The 19,877-nt window shown below is 45.4% G+C and overlaps 4 protein-coding genes across 4 annotated transcripts in view; all 4 read left to right on the top strand.

Moving 5' to 3' along the window:
• Positions 1-19,877, top strand: part of LOC311274551 (synaptic vesicle glycoprotein 2C-like) — a 54,106-nt gene that overhangs the window by 28,484 nt on the left and 5,745 nt on the right. The window contains exons 5-9 of the mRNA XM_084382313.1: positions 110-243; positions 1,158-1,247; positions 1,334-1,444; positions 1,535-1,623; positions 2,778-2,942. Coding sequence (XP_084238439.1) covers positions 110-243; positions 1,158-1,247; positions 1,334-1,444; positions 1,535-1,623; positions 2,778-2,942 — 589 coding nt within the window. The remainder of the gene's footprint in view (positions 1-109; positions 244-1,157; positions 1,248-1,333; positions 1,445-1,534; positions 1,624-2,777; positions 2,943-19,877) is intronic.
• On the top strand, positions 4,512-6,656 carry LOC311274552 (tripartite motif-containing protein 16-like; the record flags this gene model as incomplete). Its single annotated transcript, XM_084382314.1, has 1 exon — positions 4,512-6,656. The coding sequence occupies one exon, from the start codon at positions 4,512-4,514 to the stop codon at positions 6,210-6,212; it is 1,701 nt and encodes a 566-aa protein (XP_084238440.1). The 3' UTR covers positions 6,213-6,656.
• Positions 8,790-10,773, top strand: LOC311274554 (tripartite motif-containing protein 16-like). Its single transcript, XM_084382317.1, has one exon. It carries the CDS (start codon positions 8,916-8,918, stop codon positions 10,593-10,595), a length of 1,680 nt encoding a protein of 559 aa, XP_084238443.1. The 5' UTR covers positions 8,790-8,915; the 3' UTR covers positions 10,596-10,773.
• Positions 13,220-19,816, top strand: LOC311274820 (uncharacterized protein). Its single transcript, XM_084382816.1, has 2 exons — positions 13,220-14,975; positions 17,539-19,816. Exons 1-2 carry the CDS (start codon positions 13,299-13,301, stop codon positions 19,360-19,362), a joined length of 3,501 nt encoding a protein of 1,166 aa, XP_084238942.1. The 5' UTR covers positions 13,220-13,298; the 3' UTR covers positions 19,363-19,816.

Genomic DNA, 19,877 nt, shown 5'->3' with positions numbered 1-19,877 from the left:
CCTGCAGGACGCATCATGTTTGTTTGTTTCATTCCAGTTTTGTGTGTTTTCATGCTGCATCACGTCATCTCTGACGTCACGTGTCTCTCTGCGACCGCTTCTTCTGCAGGCTGGAGCTTCAGCATGGGTTCAGCCTACCAGTTCCACAGCTGGAGGGTGTTCGTGGTGGTGTGCGCGCTGCCGTGCGTCTCTGCGGTGGTCGCTCTCACCTTTATGCCGGAGAGCCCTCGCTTCTTCCTGGAGGTAAGAGACGGACACGGTGCGCTGGGATACTGGAGGCATCGTTAACGATAACGACTCTTAGGGATATCAGAGAATATCAAAAACCTTTTGTGGAATAATGTTGAGTTGTTGCTGTGGCAGAAAAATTAATGTTCATGTGTCACAGAGGGCGTTTGTGTTAATGCAGAGGGAGGTGAGTGACAGTTGAAGGGGACAGGTGCACCAACAAAACAAGAGGAAGTCAATAAATGTAGCTCGGCTGCTGGTTTTGGCCTCAAATCAACAGCAGCTGGAGCTACAGCGGTGACCAGGACGCAGCTCATGGAGGCAATTAAGCTACTTAATGAGTTACCTGATGAAGATCAGCGCCTGGTTGCCACAATTTTGCATCAAAATTTTACATTTCTTCTTAGAGTCAAATTTGGACACACGTTGTTGGATTCAGTGTGATTTAAAGGAACAGTTCACATCATCATCTCCTCCCTCCATGCTGATGGAAAGTCAGGGGAAGTTTAGTAGTCCACAAAACATTTCTGGAGCTGAAGCAGCTGGGGACTCGTTTTAAAACGTAAAAAAAAATATCAAGTGGCTCCATACTGCTGTAATCCAAGTCTCCAGAAGCCCCGAGATCACAAACTGACAACTTTTGAGTACTTTTTATGACACTGAGGAGCAAAGAAACCAGAAAATATTCAAATTTCAGAAGCTGGAATCAAATAATTTTTACTTGTTTCTTAAAAAAACGATCGACAGATGATCAAACTATTCATTAATCAAATCTGTGAATGCTGTGAAACATAAAAGCAAACCAGAGTAACGAGTATAAAGAGAAGTTAAACCCAGGATGAAGCCGGTGTGGTTGCTGAGCTCCAGCTGTTTGAGGATGAATACTGAGATCCTGATCATGTGTATAATCCCCCTCGCTGCTCCGTCAGATGGGTAAACACGACGAGGCCTGGATGGTGCTCAAACACATCCACGACACCAACATGCGTGCCCGCGGAGAGCCCGAGAGAGTCTTCACTGTGAGTACACACCGACCTCTGCACCTGCATCCTTCCCGCTGCTGCAGTGCCGTCAGCAGGTGACAGATCAGTGTCTCCCCCTGCAGGTGAACAGGATCAAGATCCCCAAACAGCTGGACGAGCTGGTGGAGATGCAGAATGAGTCAGCCAACCCGGTGCTCAAGGTCCTCTTCAAGATCAAGGCCGAGCTCAGAGGAGTATGACTCTGGTTTTACTCTTTGTTTTGTTCGTTTTAAAGGTTGTTAAGATTCAAATGAAGTGAAATAAATCTTTTCTGTTTGTTTTAGATCTGGTTGACTTTTATGAAATGCTTCAACTACCCAGTGAGAGACAACACGATCAAGCTGGCTGCAGTCTGGTTCACGCTGTCTTTTGGGTAAGAGATTTCCTCACACCTCCTCCGGCTCCACGTCTGCGCTCCGCTGTGTTATTATTCTGCGCTTCTGTCACGTTAAATGATGCCGTCGGCGATACTTAACTGAGTCACCACTACTTTCCAGCTTAATAACAGTTTCAATGAAGCGCTCAGCACCGAGGCAGATGCTCCCTCACTTACGTCCTCTTGATGAATGCTGACAGGTAGGATTGGAAAGAGAGAACCTAATTTTAGACAAGGGGTGAGCTGGAGTTTTTCAGCGTCGGCAGCTTTAATGAATTACAGTACGTACGTGTTGGAAAGTTGCAGCCGTGAGGACAGTCTTTTCAAACAGAGACAGTTTGTCTTTTATTGGTTTCATATTTTGCCTGTTTGTGTTCGACTCTGTCAGGTCTGTTGGTCGCTCTCACTGCTACAGAGACAAGCCGTGAGTTTGTAGCGCTGCGAGAAAACCTACAACCTTTTCAAATTCAGTGAATGATTAAATTTGTATGAATGTGTTGCTCAAATCCAGCTCAGGCACAGAGATGCTGCAGCCAGCGAGGCAAATTCAGAGGAGGAAAAAAAAGCAGCAAACATCGCCGACTTCTGGACTTTTTCTAGACTTCGTGCACGACTGTATGTTGTGCCGATCTGGATACAAAAGCATATTTGGGAACATGCACCACTTCCATGAGTGTATGTTGAATATGAAGTGTCAAGGCGTAAAGTCGTCTCAATAAAACATCTGCTTCTTAAAGAGCTACAGTAGATGCTGGTGTTCATGTTCGTCCACCAGGCTGTGAAAAGACTTTGCTGATTGGTCCAACACATTTACTTCCCTCCTCAGAGGAGATGTGACGGGCTGCTCTCAAACTGAATCTGCCCCTGAGCAGTGAGGAGGTGTTTGATTTTGGTCCTTGATGACATTTACACGTATTACATTTGCTTTACAGTTTATTATTACTATATTTCTCATGCATGTAGATGTTTGTGTCAGGTGTTTATAAACACATGTAGTCACGGTAAGCCTCATATATTAGAATTTAAGGGATAAGGCGAATAGATGTTGACAAAATACAGACAGAAAACTGAGAAATCATCAAATGTACGTCCGGCACCAGACTCAGCCGACCGAGAGCAGCTTATAAATCAGAAGCTGTTGCTGTGTCCAGGTTCTACGGGCTCTCGGTGTGGTTCCCGGATGTCATCAAGCACCTTCAGGCCGACGAGTACGCCTCCAGAGTGAAGATCCACAACAGCGAACGCATCGAAGACTTCACCTTCAACTTCACCCTGGAGAACCAGATCCACAGAAACGGAGTCTTCCTCAACGACAGGTGAGAGAAAACCGTCTTCTGCTTGGATTTGAATATTTTCCGGTGAACCCAGCTCCCTCAGACAAAAGGGATTATTGATTAAGAGAGGATTAAACTCACCTGCAGTGTTACACAGTGTGATCCGAACCCGTGACGCCTCCTCAGCTCAGCGTTGTGGTTAACAGAGGAAGCCTCTCGTCCCGTGGCGGGACAGCAGCGCTGTTTGTCATTCCCACAAACAACACACGGCTGCCGCTAATATTAATCCTGCCGCCTTTATCTCCCACACCACCAGGAAATTAAAAGGCTTATCTCTCTCTCTTTCCCTCTCCCTCTGTGTCTCACACACACACACACACACACACACACACACACACACACACACACACACACACACACACACACACACACACACACACACTTCTTCTCTTGCTGGTTATGATTCTCAGTTACACAAAGGCGGCCGGAGAGAAGACGCATCGATACGCTGTTTTTGTTCTTTTCCATCCTCAGCGGAGACCAGATGTGTGATTACAGAGAGATTAAATCAAGACCAGTACTGTGATACTGTGATACTGTGATACTGTGTACAGCAGCTTATAGATCAATAACAGACCGCTGAGGCCTGTCATATCATTGTAGACATGCTAAAGGACGGATGGACGGACTGGTCTTTAGAGAGGCAGAAGAAATACTCTGCTTCTATTTGAGTAAAAGTAATGATCTCATCCTGTAAAGAAGCCTCAGACTATGTGGTTTTTTTTGTTTTTCTGTCATTTAAACTGGGGACGACAGGGACATGACGACACTCTTCAACACAAGTGACCTCATTGCACCGAATAAACACTTTTTACATGTGACTCACGCCACACGTCCATTTTCTCACGGCCAAAAACAAACTTATAACTGACAACGGCATGAAGAGAGGACACGGACAGACAGCAGCGTCTCTCTGTCTCCTCTGCAACACAGTGCAATGGCAGGAGCGACTTTGGTCGTCCATCGTTTTGAAACTTCCTCATGATTCCCAGTTAGAGGTTTTTAAGACAGTAAGACATAAAATCCACAGATATCCTGGTCAGGTTTGTTCTCCTGATTCAGGCTGTGATGTCTGGAGGTCGGCAGGTTACTGATCAACCAAACTTACTAATCATTGACCAGGATTATTATCTTCACGTGATTATTATGACTGTGACCTCTGCTGTGGGTGATGTCACAGAATAACTGCTCATAAAATGCACCGACTTCACTGAGTTTGATAACTCGCTGCTGTCAGTCAGCTGTTTTTAACCAGGAAAAGAAAAGTGACCAGAATCAGAGGAAGAGTTAGAGAAATATCAGCAAAGCCTGAGGAGCCAAGAAACATTTTACAACTAAAAACTTTGATGTTTTCAAATGTGGAGCAGGTTTTAACTGAGGCTTCGTTGTAAAAGAGGAAACACAGTTCAGATTCACAGAGCGGCTCCTCGTCCTGGAGCGAGTCAAAGGTTGATGACCACTCCCTCTTCTCTCTGATCGCTTATCTCGTGTCCTCAAATAAACTTCAGTCATCAGGAAGTGAAGCTCAGACAGTCGTCACTGAGAGGTGAAATGGCGCAGAGAGCAGTTCAGCTGGATCAAGAAATAATTTCTTGTCCGATCTGTTTGGATCTACTGAAGGATCCGGTGACTACTCCCTGTGGACACAGCTACTGCATGAACTGTATTAACGATCACTGGGACACAGAGGATGAGAGGAGGATCCACAGCTGCCCTCAGTGCAGGAAGAGCTTCACACCGAGGCCTGAGCTGCTGAAAAACACCATGTTAGCAGTTTTAGTGGAGGAGCTGAAGAAGACTGGACTCCAAGCTGCTCCTGCTGATCACTGCTATGCTGGACCTGAAGATGTGGCCTGTGATTTCTGCACTGGGAGGAAACTGAAAGCCCTCCAGTCCTGTTTGTTCTGTCTGATCTCTTTCTGTGAGAAACACCTCCAGCCTCATTATGAATCCTCTGCCTATGAAAAACACAAGCTGGTGGAGCCGTCCAAGAAGCTCCAGGAGAACATCTGCTCTCGTCATGATGAGGTGATGAAGATGTTCTGCCGTACTGATCAGCAGTGTATCTGTTATCTCTGCCCTGTGGAGGAACATAAAGGCCACGACACAGTGTCAGCTGCAGCAGAGAGGACTGAGAGGCAGAGAGAGCTGGAGGGGAGTCGACAAAACATCCAGCAGAGAATCCAGGACAGAGAGGAAGATGTGAAGGTGCTTCAACAGGAGGTGGAGGCCATCAATGGCTCTGCTGATGAAGCAGTGGAGCACAGTGAGAAGATCTTCACCCAGCTGATCCGTCTCATGGAGAAAAGACGCTCTGATGTGAAGCAGCAGGTCAGATCCCAGCAGGAAACTGAAGTGAGTCGAGTCAAAGAGCTTCAGGAGAAGCTGGAGCAGGAGATCACTGAGCTGAAGAGGAAAGACGCTGAGCTGAAGAAGCTCTCACACACAGAGGATCACAACCAGTTTCTACACAACTACCCCTCACTGTCAGCACTCAGTGAGTCTACACACTCATCCAGCATCAATATCCGTCCTCTGAAGTACTTTGAGGATGTGACAGCAGCTGTGTCAGAGGTCAGAGACAAACTACAGGACGTCCTGAGAGAGACATGGACAAACATCTCACTGACAGTGACTCAAGTGGATGTTTTACTGTCACAACCAGAGAACAAGACCAGAGCTGACTTCTTAAGATATTCATGTGACATCACACTGGATCCAAACACAGCATATAGACATCTGTTGTTATCTGAGGGGAACAGAAAAGCAAAAGACATGGATCAACAACAGTCTTATCCTGATCACCCAGACAGATTCACTGGGTGGTGTCAGGTCCTGAGTAGAGAGAGTCTGACTGGACGTTGTTACTGGGAGGTGGAGAGGAGAGGAGAAGGAGTAGTTGGTGTAGCAGTCGCATACAAGAACATCAGCAGAGCAGGGAGGTCACATGACTGTGGATTTGGATCCAGTGACAAATCTTGGATGTTAGATTGTTTCACAGGCAACTTTTATCACAACAAAGTCCAATCTCCCGTCTCAGGTCCTGTGTCCTCCAGAGTTGGAGTGTACCTGGATCACAGTGCAGGTATTCTGTCCTTCTACAGCGTCTCTGAAACCATCACTCTCCTCCACAGAGTCCAGACCACATTCACTCAGCCTCTCTATGCTGGACTTCGGTTTGGCTGTTTGTTTTCTGGACTTAAGTTTTTCTTGCCCTCTGGAGTCTCTGCTGAGTTTTGTGAACTGAAATAGACAGAAGTCATTTCAGGGTCAGTGGGTTAAATTCTGTGTTTCATTTCTTCACACTTGTTGTGTTTCCATCATTGTTGCTGAGAGCTGATTGTTGTGGCGTTTCTTCACTGCACACAGATCACCTGTCAATCAAACATGATGGGCGGTACTTTGACGTCTTCTTGTTGTTCTGTAAATGTTGGACTTTCTTCAGGCGGCGCTCCTTCCTGTGTCTGTTCAGCCACGGAGGCTCTCGCTGCTCATGATGACTTCAGTTTACATGATCATAATCAATAAGGAGATGCTTCATTATTTGCTTGTACATAGCTGAGATTCTGCTCCAACACACTGATTGTGTGGATCAAGTCAATCTGTTCATGAAATCATTGAACAAGAGTGGTTTAACAGACTTTACTGATGGACGTGTGAACAAACTGAAGCTTTAAATCATCAATAAACAAACATGAACAAAGTCTTTTCTTCTCGTCTTCATTCAGGGTTTCATACAGAGCTGACGGAGAACATGTCAAACTAATATGAGAGAATAACTGAAACACCACATAGAGGACATGTCTCCACCACTTTGCACCCAATCAACACGTTTCTCATGGTCTCTCGCTACACATCGATTTTCTCGAGGCCAAAAATAAACTTATAACTGAAAACGGCATGAAAACAGGACACAGACAGACAGCAGCGTCTCTCATCGGTCTCCTGATTCAGGCTGTGATGTCTGGAGGTCGGCAGGTTACTGATCAACCAAACTTACTAATCATTGACCAGGATTATTATCTTCACGTGATCATCTCGACTCTGAGCTCTGCTGTGGGTGATGTCACAGAATATCTGCTCGACTTCACTGATACTGAATCTCACTGCAAACTAAACAGAAAGATTAGCAGCTCTGATCTTAAAATACATTTTGACATAAAGAACAATATACTACCAGGCTCATGTGCACAACACAACACTTGACCAGTGTCACAACACCACTCTGGTCTCGTACCAACACAGCTGATCTTAACTCTGACAGTTCATCATCACGGCCTCTGGAGACGTTTCACCATTATTTATCTTCACGGCAGAAAAAAGTCCAAATATCACAACACACATCAAGTTACTTATTTTCTCTCGTCTTTATTCCAATATTTGGTATTAAAGTAATCCAAAAGTAAAGTTACATTACTTTATTACTGTGATTCTTGGATTAGGCTGCTGACTACATGATGTAACAGGTGATTAGTAACTGTATCAGATTACATTATTAAAGTTACCCTCCCGACCCTGTCTGTCACATGATTAGAAGACTGTTTCACTCGTAGTATAAAATGATCATGACGACATGTTATAAAAGATGAAAGTAAAAACATTCAGAGATCAATAATCTGGTCGGACTCGAGCTCCACCATCTTGGATGTTGACGACACCTCTGCTGCAAAGCTTCAGTCACTTTAAGCTGATGATGAAAATATAAAGTCTGAGTCGTGAAAAAACATCGACTGTGTAAAATATGGACGGAGCTTCAACCTGCATTCTGTCCAACAGCCAGCAGGGGGCGACTCCACACAAGAAGTCTGATTGCATGTAAGCTTATGAGAAAATGACACCACTTCTGTCTTGATTCATGAGCTCAGTAAACAGTTTCCTGATGAGTTCATGGTCTCGATCGTCTTCATCACAGCGTGATGTTCATTTAGTACATTTTGCTCCCATTTACAGTGAAACACACGATAAAGCAGAGCATGTTTAAGGGCGTGGCTACCTTGTGATTGACAAGTCGCTGCCACGGCAACTTGTCCTTGGGTTCGCAGTCAGAGCCAATCAGGAGATCCTCCCCAGCTCCACCCTCTCGTCCAAATATGGTCACTTCTGGTTCCAACAGAACAAGATGGCGACAACCGTGATGCCAAAAGGCTTCAAAGCGGTCGTCCAAAACCAACAGGTGATGTCACGGTCTGAAAAAACTGAAACTAATGATCAAATACAACAAACAAACCAAAGTGTGTCGATCCTGCAGATTCATTGATTCATATGGATCCACAGATGATCAGCAGAAGCAGCTGATCTGGTTCATTCTCGTCCGTCTGGATTCACAGTTCACTAATAACTTGTCTGATGAGTTTTGTTTCAACACGTCTGAAGCTTGAAATGCTGCTTTGACTCAGGATGAGATTCTGAAGCTCGACTGTTTTGTCACGAATGCTTCAAAGTAGATCATTAACTGTGTGAGACAACTATTATACAGCAGCTTGAATCTTTATGAGAGGTCAGTTTGATAACTCGCTGCTGTCAGTCAGCTGTTTTTAACCAGGAAAAGAAAAGTGACCAGAATCAGAGGAAGAGTTAGACAAATATCAGCAAAGCCTGAGGAGCCAAGAAACATTTTACAACTAAAAACTTTGATGTTTTCAAATGTGGAGCAGGTTTTAACTGAGGCTTCGTTGTAAAAGAGGAAACACAGTTCAGATTCACAGAGCGGCTCCTCGTCCTGGAGCGAGTCGCAGCTCCATCAGCCCTCCCTCTTCTTCCTCCTCTCACACAGCAGCTCCACTCTGTCAGGATGTTTCCTTGTTCCCTCCCCTTCAGATCTACAGGTTGTGGTTGGGTGTAACTGAGCTGACGGCCTCATTCACTGCACAAACACACCCTGTTCAGATCAGAGCTCAGACTAGTTTCAGTTATCAGGAAGTGAAGCTCAGACAGTCGTTGTCACTGAGAGGTGAAATGGCGCAGAGAGCAGTTCAGCTGGACCGAGAGACTTTCTCTTGTCCGATCTGTTTGGATCTACTGAAGGATCCGGTGGCTATTCCCTGTGGACACAGCTACTGCACCAACTGTGTTAAAGACCACTGGGATGAAGAGGAGAAGAAGAAAACCTACAGCTGCCCTGAGTGTAGGCAGAGCTTCACACAGAGGCCTGTCCTACTGAAAAACACCATGTTAGCAGCTGTAGTGGAGCAGCTGAAGAAGACTGGACTCCAAGCTGCTCCTGCTGATCGCTGCTATGCTGGACCTGAAGATGTGGCCTGTGATGTCTGCACTGGGAGGAAACTGAAAGCCCTCAAGTCCTGTTTGTTCTGTCTGATCTCTTTCTGTGAGAAACACCTCCAGCCTCACTTTGAATCTCCTGCCTATGAAAAACACAAGCTGGTGGAGCCGTCCAAGAAGCTCCAGGAGAACATCTGCTCTCGTCATGATGAGGTGATGAAGATGTTCTGCCGTACTGATCAGCAGTGTATCTGTTATCTCTGCTCCATGGAGGAACATAAAGGCCACGACACAGTGTCAGCTGCAGCAGAGAGGACGGAGAGGCAGAGAGAGCTGGAGGGGAGTCGACAAAACATCCAGCAGAGAATCCAGGACAGAGAGGAAGATGTGAAGGTGCTTCAACAGGAGGTGGAGGCCATCAATGGCTCTGCTGATGAAGCAGTGGAGCACAGTGAGAAGATCTTCACCGAGCTGATCCGTCTCATGGAGAAAAGACGCTCTGATGTGAAGCAGCAGGTCAGATCCCAGCAGGAAACTGAAGTGAGTCGAGTCAAAGAGCTTCAGGAGAAGCTGGAGCAGGAGATCACTGAGCTGAAGAGGAAAGACGCTGAGCTGAAGAAGCTCTCACACACAGAGGATCACAACCAGTTTCTACACAACTACCCCTCACTGTCAGCACTCAGTGAGTCTACACACTCATCCAGCATCGATATCCGTCCTCTGAAGTACTTTGAGGATGTGACAGCAGCTGTGTCAGAGGTCAGAGACAAACTACAGGACGTCCTGAGAGAGACATGGACAAACATCTCACTGACAGTGACTCAAGTGGATGTTTTACTGTCACAACCAGAGAACATGACCAGAGCTGACTTCTTAAGATATTCATGTGACATCACACTGGATCCAAACACAGCAAACACACATCTGTTATTATTTGAGGGGAATAGAAAAGCAACATTGAGTCAACAACAGTCTTATTCTGATCACCCAGACAGATTCACTAACTGGCATCAGGTCCTGAGTAGAGAGAGTCTGACTGGACGTTGTTACTGGGAGGTGGAGAGGAGAGGAGGAGTTTTGGGAAGAGTTGGTGTAGCAGTCGCATACAAGAACATCAGCAGAGCAGGGAGCTCAAATCAATGTGGATTTGGACACAATGACAAATCTTGGATGTTAGATTGTTTCACAGGCAACTTTTATCACAACAAAGTCCAAACTCCCGTCTCAGGTCCTGTGTCCTCCAGAGTTGGAGTGTACCTGGATCACAGTGCAGGTATTCTGTCCTTCTACAGCGTCTCTGAAACCATCACTCTCCTCCACAGAGTCCAGACCACATTCACTCAGCCTCTCTGTGCTGGACTTTGGTTTTACGGTTTGTTTTCTGGAGAATCTGCTGAGTTTTGTGAACTCAAATAGACAGAAGTCATTTCAGGGTCAGTGGGTTAAATTCTGTGTTTCATTTCTTCACACTTGTTGTGTTTCCATCATTGTTGCTGAGAGCTGATTGTTGTGGCGTTTCTTCACTGCACACAGATCACCTGTCAATCAAACATGATGGGCGGTACTTTGACGTCTTCTTGTTGTTCTGTAAATGTTGGACTTTCTTCAGGCGGCGCTCCTTCCTGTGTCTGTTCAGCCACGGAGGCTCTCGCTGCTCATGATGACTTCAGTTTACATGATCATGATCAATAAGGAGATGCTTCATTATTTGCTTGTACATAGCTGAGATTCTGCTCCGACACACTGATTGTGTGGATGAAGTCAATCTGTTCATGAAATCATTGAACAAGAGTGGTTTAACAGACTTCACTGATGGACGTGTGAACAAACTGAAGCTTTAAATCATCAATAAACAAACATGAACAAAGTCTTTTCTTCTCGTCTTCATTCAGGGTTTCATACAGAGCTGACGGAGAACATGTCAAACTAATATGAGAGAATAACTGAAACACCACATAGAGGACATGCCTCCACCACTTTGCACCCAATTCACACGTTTCTCATGGTCTCACGCTACACATCGATTTTCTCGAGGCCAAAAATAAACTTATGACTGAAAACGGCATGAAAACAGGACACAGACAGACAGCAGCGTCTCTCATCGGTCTCCTGATTCAGGCTGTGATGTCTGGAGGTCGGCAGGTTTCTGATCAACCAAACTTACTAATCATTGACCAGGATTATCATCTTCACGTGATCATCTCGACTCTGAGCTCTGCTGTGGGTGATGTCACAGAATATCTGCTCGACTTCACTGATACTGAATCTCGCTGTAAACTAAACAGAAAGATTAGCAGCTCTGATCTTAAAGTACATTTTGACATAAAGAACAATATACTACCAGGCTCATGTGCACAACACAACACTTGACCAGTGTCACAACACCACTCTGGTCTCGTACCAACACAGCTGATCTTAACTCTGACAGTTCATCATCACGGCCTCTGGAGACGTTTCACCATTATTTATCTTCACGGCAGAAAAAAGTCCAAATATCACAACACACATCAAGTTACTTCTTTTCTCTCGTCTTTATTCGAATATTTGGTATTAAAGTAATCCAAAAGTAAAGTTACATTACTTTATTACTGTGATACTTGGATTAGGCTGCTGACGACATCATGTAACAGGTGATTAGTAACTGTATCAGATTACATTATTAAAGTTACCCTCCCGACCCCGTCTGTCACATGATTAGAAGACTGTTTCACTCGTAGTATAAAATGATCATGACGACATGTTATAGAAGATGAAAGTAAAAACATTCAGAGATCAATAATCTGGTCGGACTCGAGCTCCACCATCTTGGATGTTGACGACACCTCTGCTGCGAAGCTTCAGTCACTTTAAGCTGATGATGAAAATATAAAGTCTGAGTCGTGAAAAAACATCGACTGTGTAAAATATGGACGGAGCTTCAACCTGCATTCTGTCAAACAGCCAGCAGGGGGCGACTCCACACAAGAAGTCTGATTGCATGTAAGCTTATGAGAAAATGACACCACGTCTGTCTTGATTCATGAGCTCAGTAAACAGTTTCCTGATGAGTTCATGGTCTCGATCGTCTTCGTCACAGCGTGATGTTCATTTAGTACATTTTGCTCCCATTTACAGTGAAACACACGATAAAGCAGGGCATGTTTAAGGGCGTGGCTACCTTGTGATTGACAAGTCGCTGCCACGGCAACTTGTCCTAGGGTTCGCAGTCAGAGCCAATCAGGAGATCCTCCCCAGCTCCACCCTCTCGTCCAAATATGGTCACTTCTGGTTCCAACAAAACAAGATGGCGACAACCGTGATGCCAAAAGGCTTCAAAACGGTCGTCCAAAACCAACAGGTGATGTCACGGTCTGAAAAAACTGAAACTAATAATCAAATACAACAAACAAACCAAAGTGTGTCGATCCTGCAGATTCATTGATTCATATGGATCCACAGATGATCAGCAGAAGCAGCTGATCTGGTTCATCGTCGTCCGTCTGGATTCACAGTTCACTAATAACTTGTCTGATGAGTTTTGTTTCAACACGTCTGAAGCTTGAAATGCTGCTTTGACTCAGGATGAGATTCTGAAGCTCGACTGTTTTGTCACGAATGCTTCAAAGTCGATCATTAACTGTGTGAGACAACTATTATACAGCAGCTTGAATCTTTATGAGAGTTCAGTTTGATAACTCGCTGCTGTCAGTCAGCTGTTTTTAACCAGGAAAAGAAAAGTGACCAGAATCAGAGGAAGAGTTAGAGAAATATCAGCAAAGCCTGAGGAGCCAAGAAACATTTTACAACTAAAAACGTTGATGTTTTCAAATGTGGAGCAGGTTTTAACTGAGGCTTCGTTGTAAAAGAGGAAACACAGTTCAGATCCACAGAGCGGCTCCTCGTCCTGGAGCGAGTCGCAGCTCGATCAGCCCTCCCTCTTCTTCCTCCTCTCACACAGCAGCTCCACTCTGTCAGGATGTTTCCTTGTTCCCTCCCCTTCAGATCTACAGTTTGTGGTTGGGTGTAACTGAGCTGACGGCCTCATTCACTGCACAAACACACCCTGTTCAGATCAGAGCTCAGACTAGTTTCAGTTATCAGGAAGTGAAACTCAGACAGTCGTTGTCACTGAGAGGTGAAATGGCGCAGAGAGCAGTTCAGCTGGACCAAGAAATGATTTCTTGTCCGATCTGTTTGGATCTACTGAAGGATCCGGTGACTACTCCCTGTGGACACAGCTACTGCAAGAACTGTATTAACGATCACTGGGACACAGAGGATGAGAGGAGGATCCACAGCTGCCCTCAGTGCAGGAAGAGCTTCACACCGAGGCCTGAGCTGCTGAAAAACACCATGTTAGCAGCTTTAGTGGAGGAGCTGAAGAAGACTGGACTCCAAGCTGCTCCTGCTGATCACTGCTATGCTGGACCTGAAGATGTGGCCTGTGATTTCTGCACTGGGAGGAAACTGAAAGCCCTCAAGTCCTGTCTGCAGTGTGTGGCCTCTTACTGTGAGAAACACCTCCAGCCTCATTATCAATCACCTACATTTAAAAAACACAAGCTGGTGGAGCCGTCCAAGAAGCTCCAGGAGAACGTCTGCTCTCGTCATGATGAGGTGATGAAGATGTTCTGCCGTACTGATCAGCAGTGTATCTGTTATCTCTGCTCTGTGGAGGAACATAAAGGCCACGACACAGTGTCAGCTGCAGCAGAGAGGACTGAGAGGCAGAGAGAGCTGGAGGGGAGTCGACAAAACATCCAGCAGAGAATCCAGGACAGAGAGGAAGATGTGAAGGTGCTTCAACAGGAGGTGGAGGCCATCAATGGCTCTGCTGATGAAGCAGTGGAGCACAGTGAGAAGATCTTCACCCAGCTGATCCGTCTCATGGAGAAAAGACGCTGTGATGTGAAGCAGCAGGTCAGATCCCAGCAGGAAACTGAAGTGAGTCGAGTCAAAGAGCTTCAGGAGAAGCTGGAGCAGGAGATCACTGAGCTGAAGAGGAAAGACGCTGAGCTGAAGAAGCTCTCACACACAGAGGATCACAACCAGTTTCTACACAACTACCCCTCACTGTCAGCACTCAGTGAGTCTACACACTCATCCAGCATCAATATCCGTCCTCTCAAGTACTTTGAGGATGTGACAGCAGCTGTGTCAGAGGTCAGAGACAAACTACAGGACGTCCTGAGAGAGACATGGACAAACATCTCACTGACAGTGACTCAAGTGGATGTTTTACTGTCAAACCCACAACCGGAGCCCAAGACCAGAGCTGACTTCTTAAGATATTCATGTGACATCACACTGGATCCAAACACAGCATACACATGGCTGTTATTATCTGAGGGGAACAGAAAAGCAACATTCATGAGTCAACAACAGTCTTATCCTGATCACCCAGACAGATTCACTGACTGGCAGCAGGTCCTGAGTAGAGAGAGTCTGACTGGACGTTGTTACTGGGAGGTGGAGTGGAGAGGAAGAGTTGGTGTAGCAGTCGCATACAAGAACATCAGCAGAGCAGGGAACTCACAAAAATGTGCATTTGGATTCAATGACAAATCTCGGATGTTTTATTGTTCCAAAGACAGTTCTGAGTTTTATTACAACAAAGTCCAAACTCCCGTCTCAGGTCCTGTGTCCTCCAGAGTTGGAGTGTACCTGGATCACAGTGCAGGTATTCTGTCCTTCTACAGCGTCTCTGAAACCATGACTCTCCTCCACAGAGTCCAGACCACATTCACTCAGCCTCTCTATGCTGGACTTCGGTTTTACTTGCCTTATGGAGACTCTGCTGAGTTTTGTGAACTCAAATAGACAGAAGTCATTTCAGGGTCAGTGGGTTAAATTCTCTGTTTCATTTCTTCACACTTGTTGTGTTTCCATCATTGTTGCTGAGAGCTGATTGTTGTGGCGTTTCTTCACTGCACACAGATCACCTGTCAATCAAACATGATGGGCGGTACTTTGACGTCTTCTTGTTGTTCTGTAAATGTTGGACTTTCTTCAGGCGGCGCTCCTTCCTGTGTCTGTTCAGCCACGGAGGCTCTCGCTGCTCATGATGACTTCAGCTTACATGATCATAATCAATAAGGAGATGCTTCATTATTTGCTTGTACATAGCTGAGATTCTGCTCCAACACACTGATTGTGTGGATGAAGTCAATCTGTTCATGAAATCATTGAACAAGAGCGGTTTAACAGACTTTACTGATGGACGTGTGAACAAACTGAAGCTTTAAATCATCAATAAACAAACACGAACAAAGTCTTTTCTTCTCGTCTTCATTCAGGGTTTCATACAGAGCTGACGGAGAACATGTCAAACTAATATGAGAGAATAACTGAAACACCACATAGAGGACATGTCTCCACCACTTTGCACCCAATCAACACGTTTCTCATGGTCTCTCGCTACACATCGATTTTCTCGAGGCCAAAAATAAACTTATGACTGAAAACGGCATGAAAACAGGACACAGACAGACAGCAGCGTCTCTCATCGGTCTCCTGATTCAGGCTGTGATGTCTGGAGGTCGGCAGGTTACTGATCAACCAAACTTACTAATCATTGACCAGGATTATTATCTTCACGTGATCATCTCGACTCTGAGCTCTGCTGTGGGTGATGTCACAGAATATCTGCTCGACTTCACTGATACTGAATCTCGCTGTAAACTAAACAGAAAGATTAGCAGCTCTGATCTTAAAGTACATTTTGACATAAAGAACAATATACTACCAGGCTCATGTGCACAACACAACACTTCACCAGTGTCACAACACCACTCTGGTCTCGTACCAACACAGCTGATCTTAACTCTGACAGTTCATCATCACGGCCTCTGGAGACGTTTCACCATTATTTATCTTCACGGCAGAAAAAAGTCCAAATATCACAACACACATCAAGTTACTTCTTTTCTCTCGTCTTTATTCCAATATTTGGTATTAAAGTAATCCAAAAGTAAAGTTACTTTATTACTGTGATACTTGGATTAGGCTGCTGACGACATCATGTAACAGGTGATTAGTAACTGTATCAGATTACATTATTAAAGTTACCCTCCCGACCCCGTCTGTCACATGATTAGAAGACTGTTTCACTCGTAGTATAAAATGATCATGACGACATGTTATAAAAGATGAAAGTAAAAACATTCAGAGATCAATAATCTGGTCGGACTCGAGCTCCACCATCTTGACTGTTGACGACACCTCTGCTGCAAAGCTTCAGTCACTTTAAGCTGATGATGAAAATATAAAGTCTGAGTCGTGAAAAAACAGCGACTGTGTAAAATATGGACGGAGCTTCAACCTGCATTCTGTCCAACAGCCAGCAGGGGGCGACTCCACACAAGAAGTCTGATTGTATGTAAGCTTATGAGAAAATGACACCACGTCTGTCTTGATTCATGAGCTCAGTAAACAGTTTCCTGATGAGTTCATGGTCTCGATCGTCTTCATCACAGCGTGATGTTCATTTAGTACATTTTGCTCCCATTTACAGTGAAACAGACGATAAAGCAGGGTATGTTTAAGGGCGTGGCTACCTTGTGATTGACAAGTCGCTGCCACGGCAACTTGTCCTTGGGTTCGCAGTCAGAGCCAATCAGGATATCCTCCCCAGCTCCACCCTCTCGTCCAAATATGGTCACTTCTGGTTCCAACAAAACAAGATGGCGACAACCGTGATGCCAAAAGGCTTCAAAACAGTCGTCCAAAACCAACAGGTGATGTCACGGTCTGAAAAAACTGAAACTAATAATCAAATACAACAAACAAACCAAAGTGTGTCGATCCTGCAGATTCGTTGATTCATATGAATCCACAGATGATCAGCAGAAGCAGCTGATCTGGTTCATTCTCGTCCGTCTGGATTCACAGTTCACTAATAACTTGTCTGATGAGTTTTGTTTCAACACGTCTGAAGCTTGAAATGCTGCTTTGACTCAGGATGAGATTCTGAAGCTCGACTGTTTTGTTACAAGTGCTTCAAAGTCGATCATTAACTGTGTGAGACAACTATTATACAGCAGCTTGAATCTTTATGAGAGTTCAGTTTGATAACTCGCTGCTGTCAGTCAGCTGTTTTTAACCAGGAAAAGAAAAGTGACCAGAATCAGAGGAAGAGTTAGAGAAATATCAGCAAAGCCTGAGGAGCCAAGAAACATTTTACAACTAAAAACTTTGATGTTTTCAAATGTGGAGCAGGTTTTAACTGAGGCTTCGTTGTAAAACAGGAAACACAGTTCAGATCCACAGAGCGGCTCCTCGTCCTGGAGGGAGTCGCAGCTCCATCAGCCCTCCCTCTTCTTCCTCCTCTCACACAGCAGCTCCACTCTGTCAGGATGTTTCCTTGTTCCCTCCCCTTCAGATCTACAGTTTGTGGTTGGGTGTAACTGAGCTGACGGCCTCATTCACTGCACAAACACACCCTGTTCAGATCAGAGCTCAGGCTAGTTTCAGTTATCAGAAAGTGAAACTCAGACAGTCGTTGTCACTGAGAGGTGAAATGGCGCAGAGAGCAGTTCAGCTGGACCGAGAGACTTTCTCTTGTCCGATCTGTTTGGATCTACTGAAGGATCCGGTGACTACTCCCTGTGGACACAGCTACTGCAAGAACTGTATTGAAGATCACTGGGACACAGAGGATGAGAGGAGGATCCACAGCTGCCCTCAGTGCAGGAAGAGCTTCACACCGAGGCCTGAGCTGCTGAAAAACACCATGTTAGCAGCTTTAGTGGAGGAGCTGAAGAAGACTGGACTCCAAGCTGCTCCTGCTGATCACTGCTATGCTGGACCTGAAGATGTGGCCTGTGATGTCTGCACTGGGAGGAAACTGAAAGCCCTCAAGTCCTGTCTGCAGTGTGTGGCCTCTTACTGTGAGAAACACCTCCAGCCTCATTATCAATCACCTACATTTAAAAAACACAAGCTGGTGGAGCCGTCCAAGAAGCTCCAGGAGAACATCTGCTCTCGTCATGATGAGGTGATGAAGATGTTCTGCCGTACTGATCAGCAGTGTATCTGTTATCTCTGCCCTGTGGACGAACATAAAGGCCACGACACAGTGTCAGCTGCAGCAGAGAGGACTGAGAGGCAGAGAGAGCTGGAGGGGAGTCGACAAAACATCCAGCAGAGAATCCAGGACAGAGAGGAAGATGTGAAGGTGCTTCAACAGGAGGTGGAGGCCATCAATGGCTCTGCTGATGAAGCAGTGGAGCACAGTGAGAAGATCTTCACCCAGCTGATCCGTCTCATGGAGAAAAGACGCTCTGATGTGAAGCAGCAGGTCAGATCCCAGCAGGAAACTGAAGTGAGTCGAGTCAAAGAGCTTCAGGAGAAGCTGGAGCAGGAGATCACTGAGCTGAAGAGGAAAGACGCTGAGCTGAAGAAGCTCTCACACACAGAGGATCACAACCAGTTTCTACACAACTACCCCTCACTGTCAGCACTCAGTGAGTCCACACACTCATCCAGCATCAATATCCGTCCTCTGAAGTACTTTGAGGATGTGACAGCAGCTGTGTCAGAGGTCAGAGACAAACTACAGGACGTCCTGAGAGAGACATGGACAAACATCTCACTGACAGTGACTCAAGTGGATGTTTTACTGTCAAACCCACAACCGGAGCCCAAGACCAGAGCTGACTTCTTAAGATATTCATGTGACATCACACTGGATCCAAACACAGCATATAGACATCTGTTGTTATCTGAGGGGAACAGAAAAGCAAAAGACATGGATCAACAACAGTCTTATTCTGATCACCCAGACAGATTCACTGGGTGGCATCAGGTCCTGAGTAGAGAGAGTCTGACTGGACGTTGTTACTGGGAGGTGGAGTGGAGAGGAAGAGTAGTTGGTGTAGCAGTCGCATACAAGAATATCAGCAGAGCAGGGAGCTCACAGGAATGTGGATTTGGATCCAATGACAAATCTTGGATGTTAGATTGTTCCACAAACAGTTATAACTTTTATCACAACAAAGTCCAAACTCCCGTCTCAGGTCCTGTGTCCTCCAGAGTTGGGGTGTACCTGGATCACAGTGCAGGTATTCTGTCCTTCTACAGCGTCTCTGAAACCATGACTCTCCTCCACAGAGTCCAGACCACATTCACTCAGCCTCTCTGTGCTGGACTTTGGTTTGACTTTTGGTCTTCTGGAGACTCTGCTGAGTTTTGTGAACTCAAATAGACAGAAGTCATTTCAGGGTCAGTGGGTTAAATTCTGTGTTTCATTTCTTCACACTTGTTGTGTTTCCATCATTGTTGCTGAGAGCTGATTGTTGTGGCGTTTCTTCACTGCACACAGATCAGCTGTCAATCAAACATGATGGGCGGTACTTTGACGTCTTCTTGTTGTTCTGTAAATGTTGGACTTTCTTCAGGCGGCGCTCCTTCCTGTGTCTGTTCAGCCACGGAGGCTCTCGCTGCTCATGATGACTTCAGTTTACATGATCATAATCAATAAGGAGATGCTTCATTATTTGCTTGTACATAGCTGAGATTCTGCTCCAACACACTGATTGTGTGGATGAAGTCAATCTGTTCATGAAATCATTGAACAAGAGTGGTTTAACAGACTTTACTGATGGACGTGTGAACAAACTGAAGCTTTAAATCATCAATAAACAAACATGAACAAAGTCTTTTCTTCTCGTCTTCATTCAGGGTTGAATTGCTTTGTGGGTAATGTAGGCACTAATTTTT

Source organism: Pagrus pagrus (assembly GCF_965226575.1).
Source record: "Pagrus pagrus genome assembly, chromosome: 19".
Classification (NCBI taxonomy): Eukaryota; Metazoa; Chordata; class Actinopteri; order Spariformes; family Sparidae; genus Pagrus; species Pagrus pagrus.
Note: the sequence above shows the minus strand (reverse complement) of the source record. Positions and strands in the feature narration are given on the sequence as shown.

Bases quoted from the DNA above. Each gene is read 5' to 3' on its own strand.
- LOC311274554 (XM_084382317.1), top strand. From the start codon at position 8,916: ATGGCGCAGAGAGCAGTTCAGCTGGACCGAGAGACTTTCTCTTGTCCG.
- LOC311274820 (XM_084382816.1), top strand. From the start codon at position 13,299: ATGGCGCAGAGAGCAGTTCAGCTGGACCAAGAAATGATTTCTTGTCCG. The intron at 14,976-17,538 runs TAGACAGAAGTC...CCTCCCCTTCAG, and splicing joins CTGAGTTTTGTGAACTCAAA to ATCTACAGTTTGTGGTTGGG.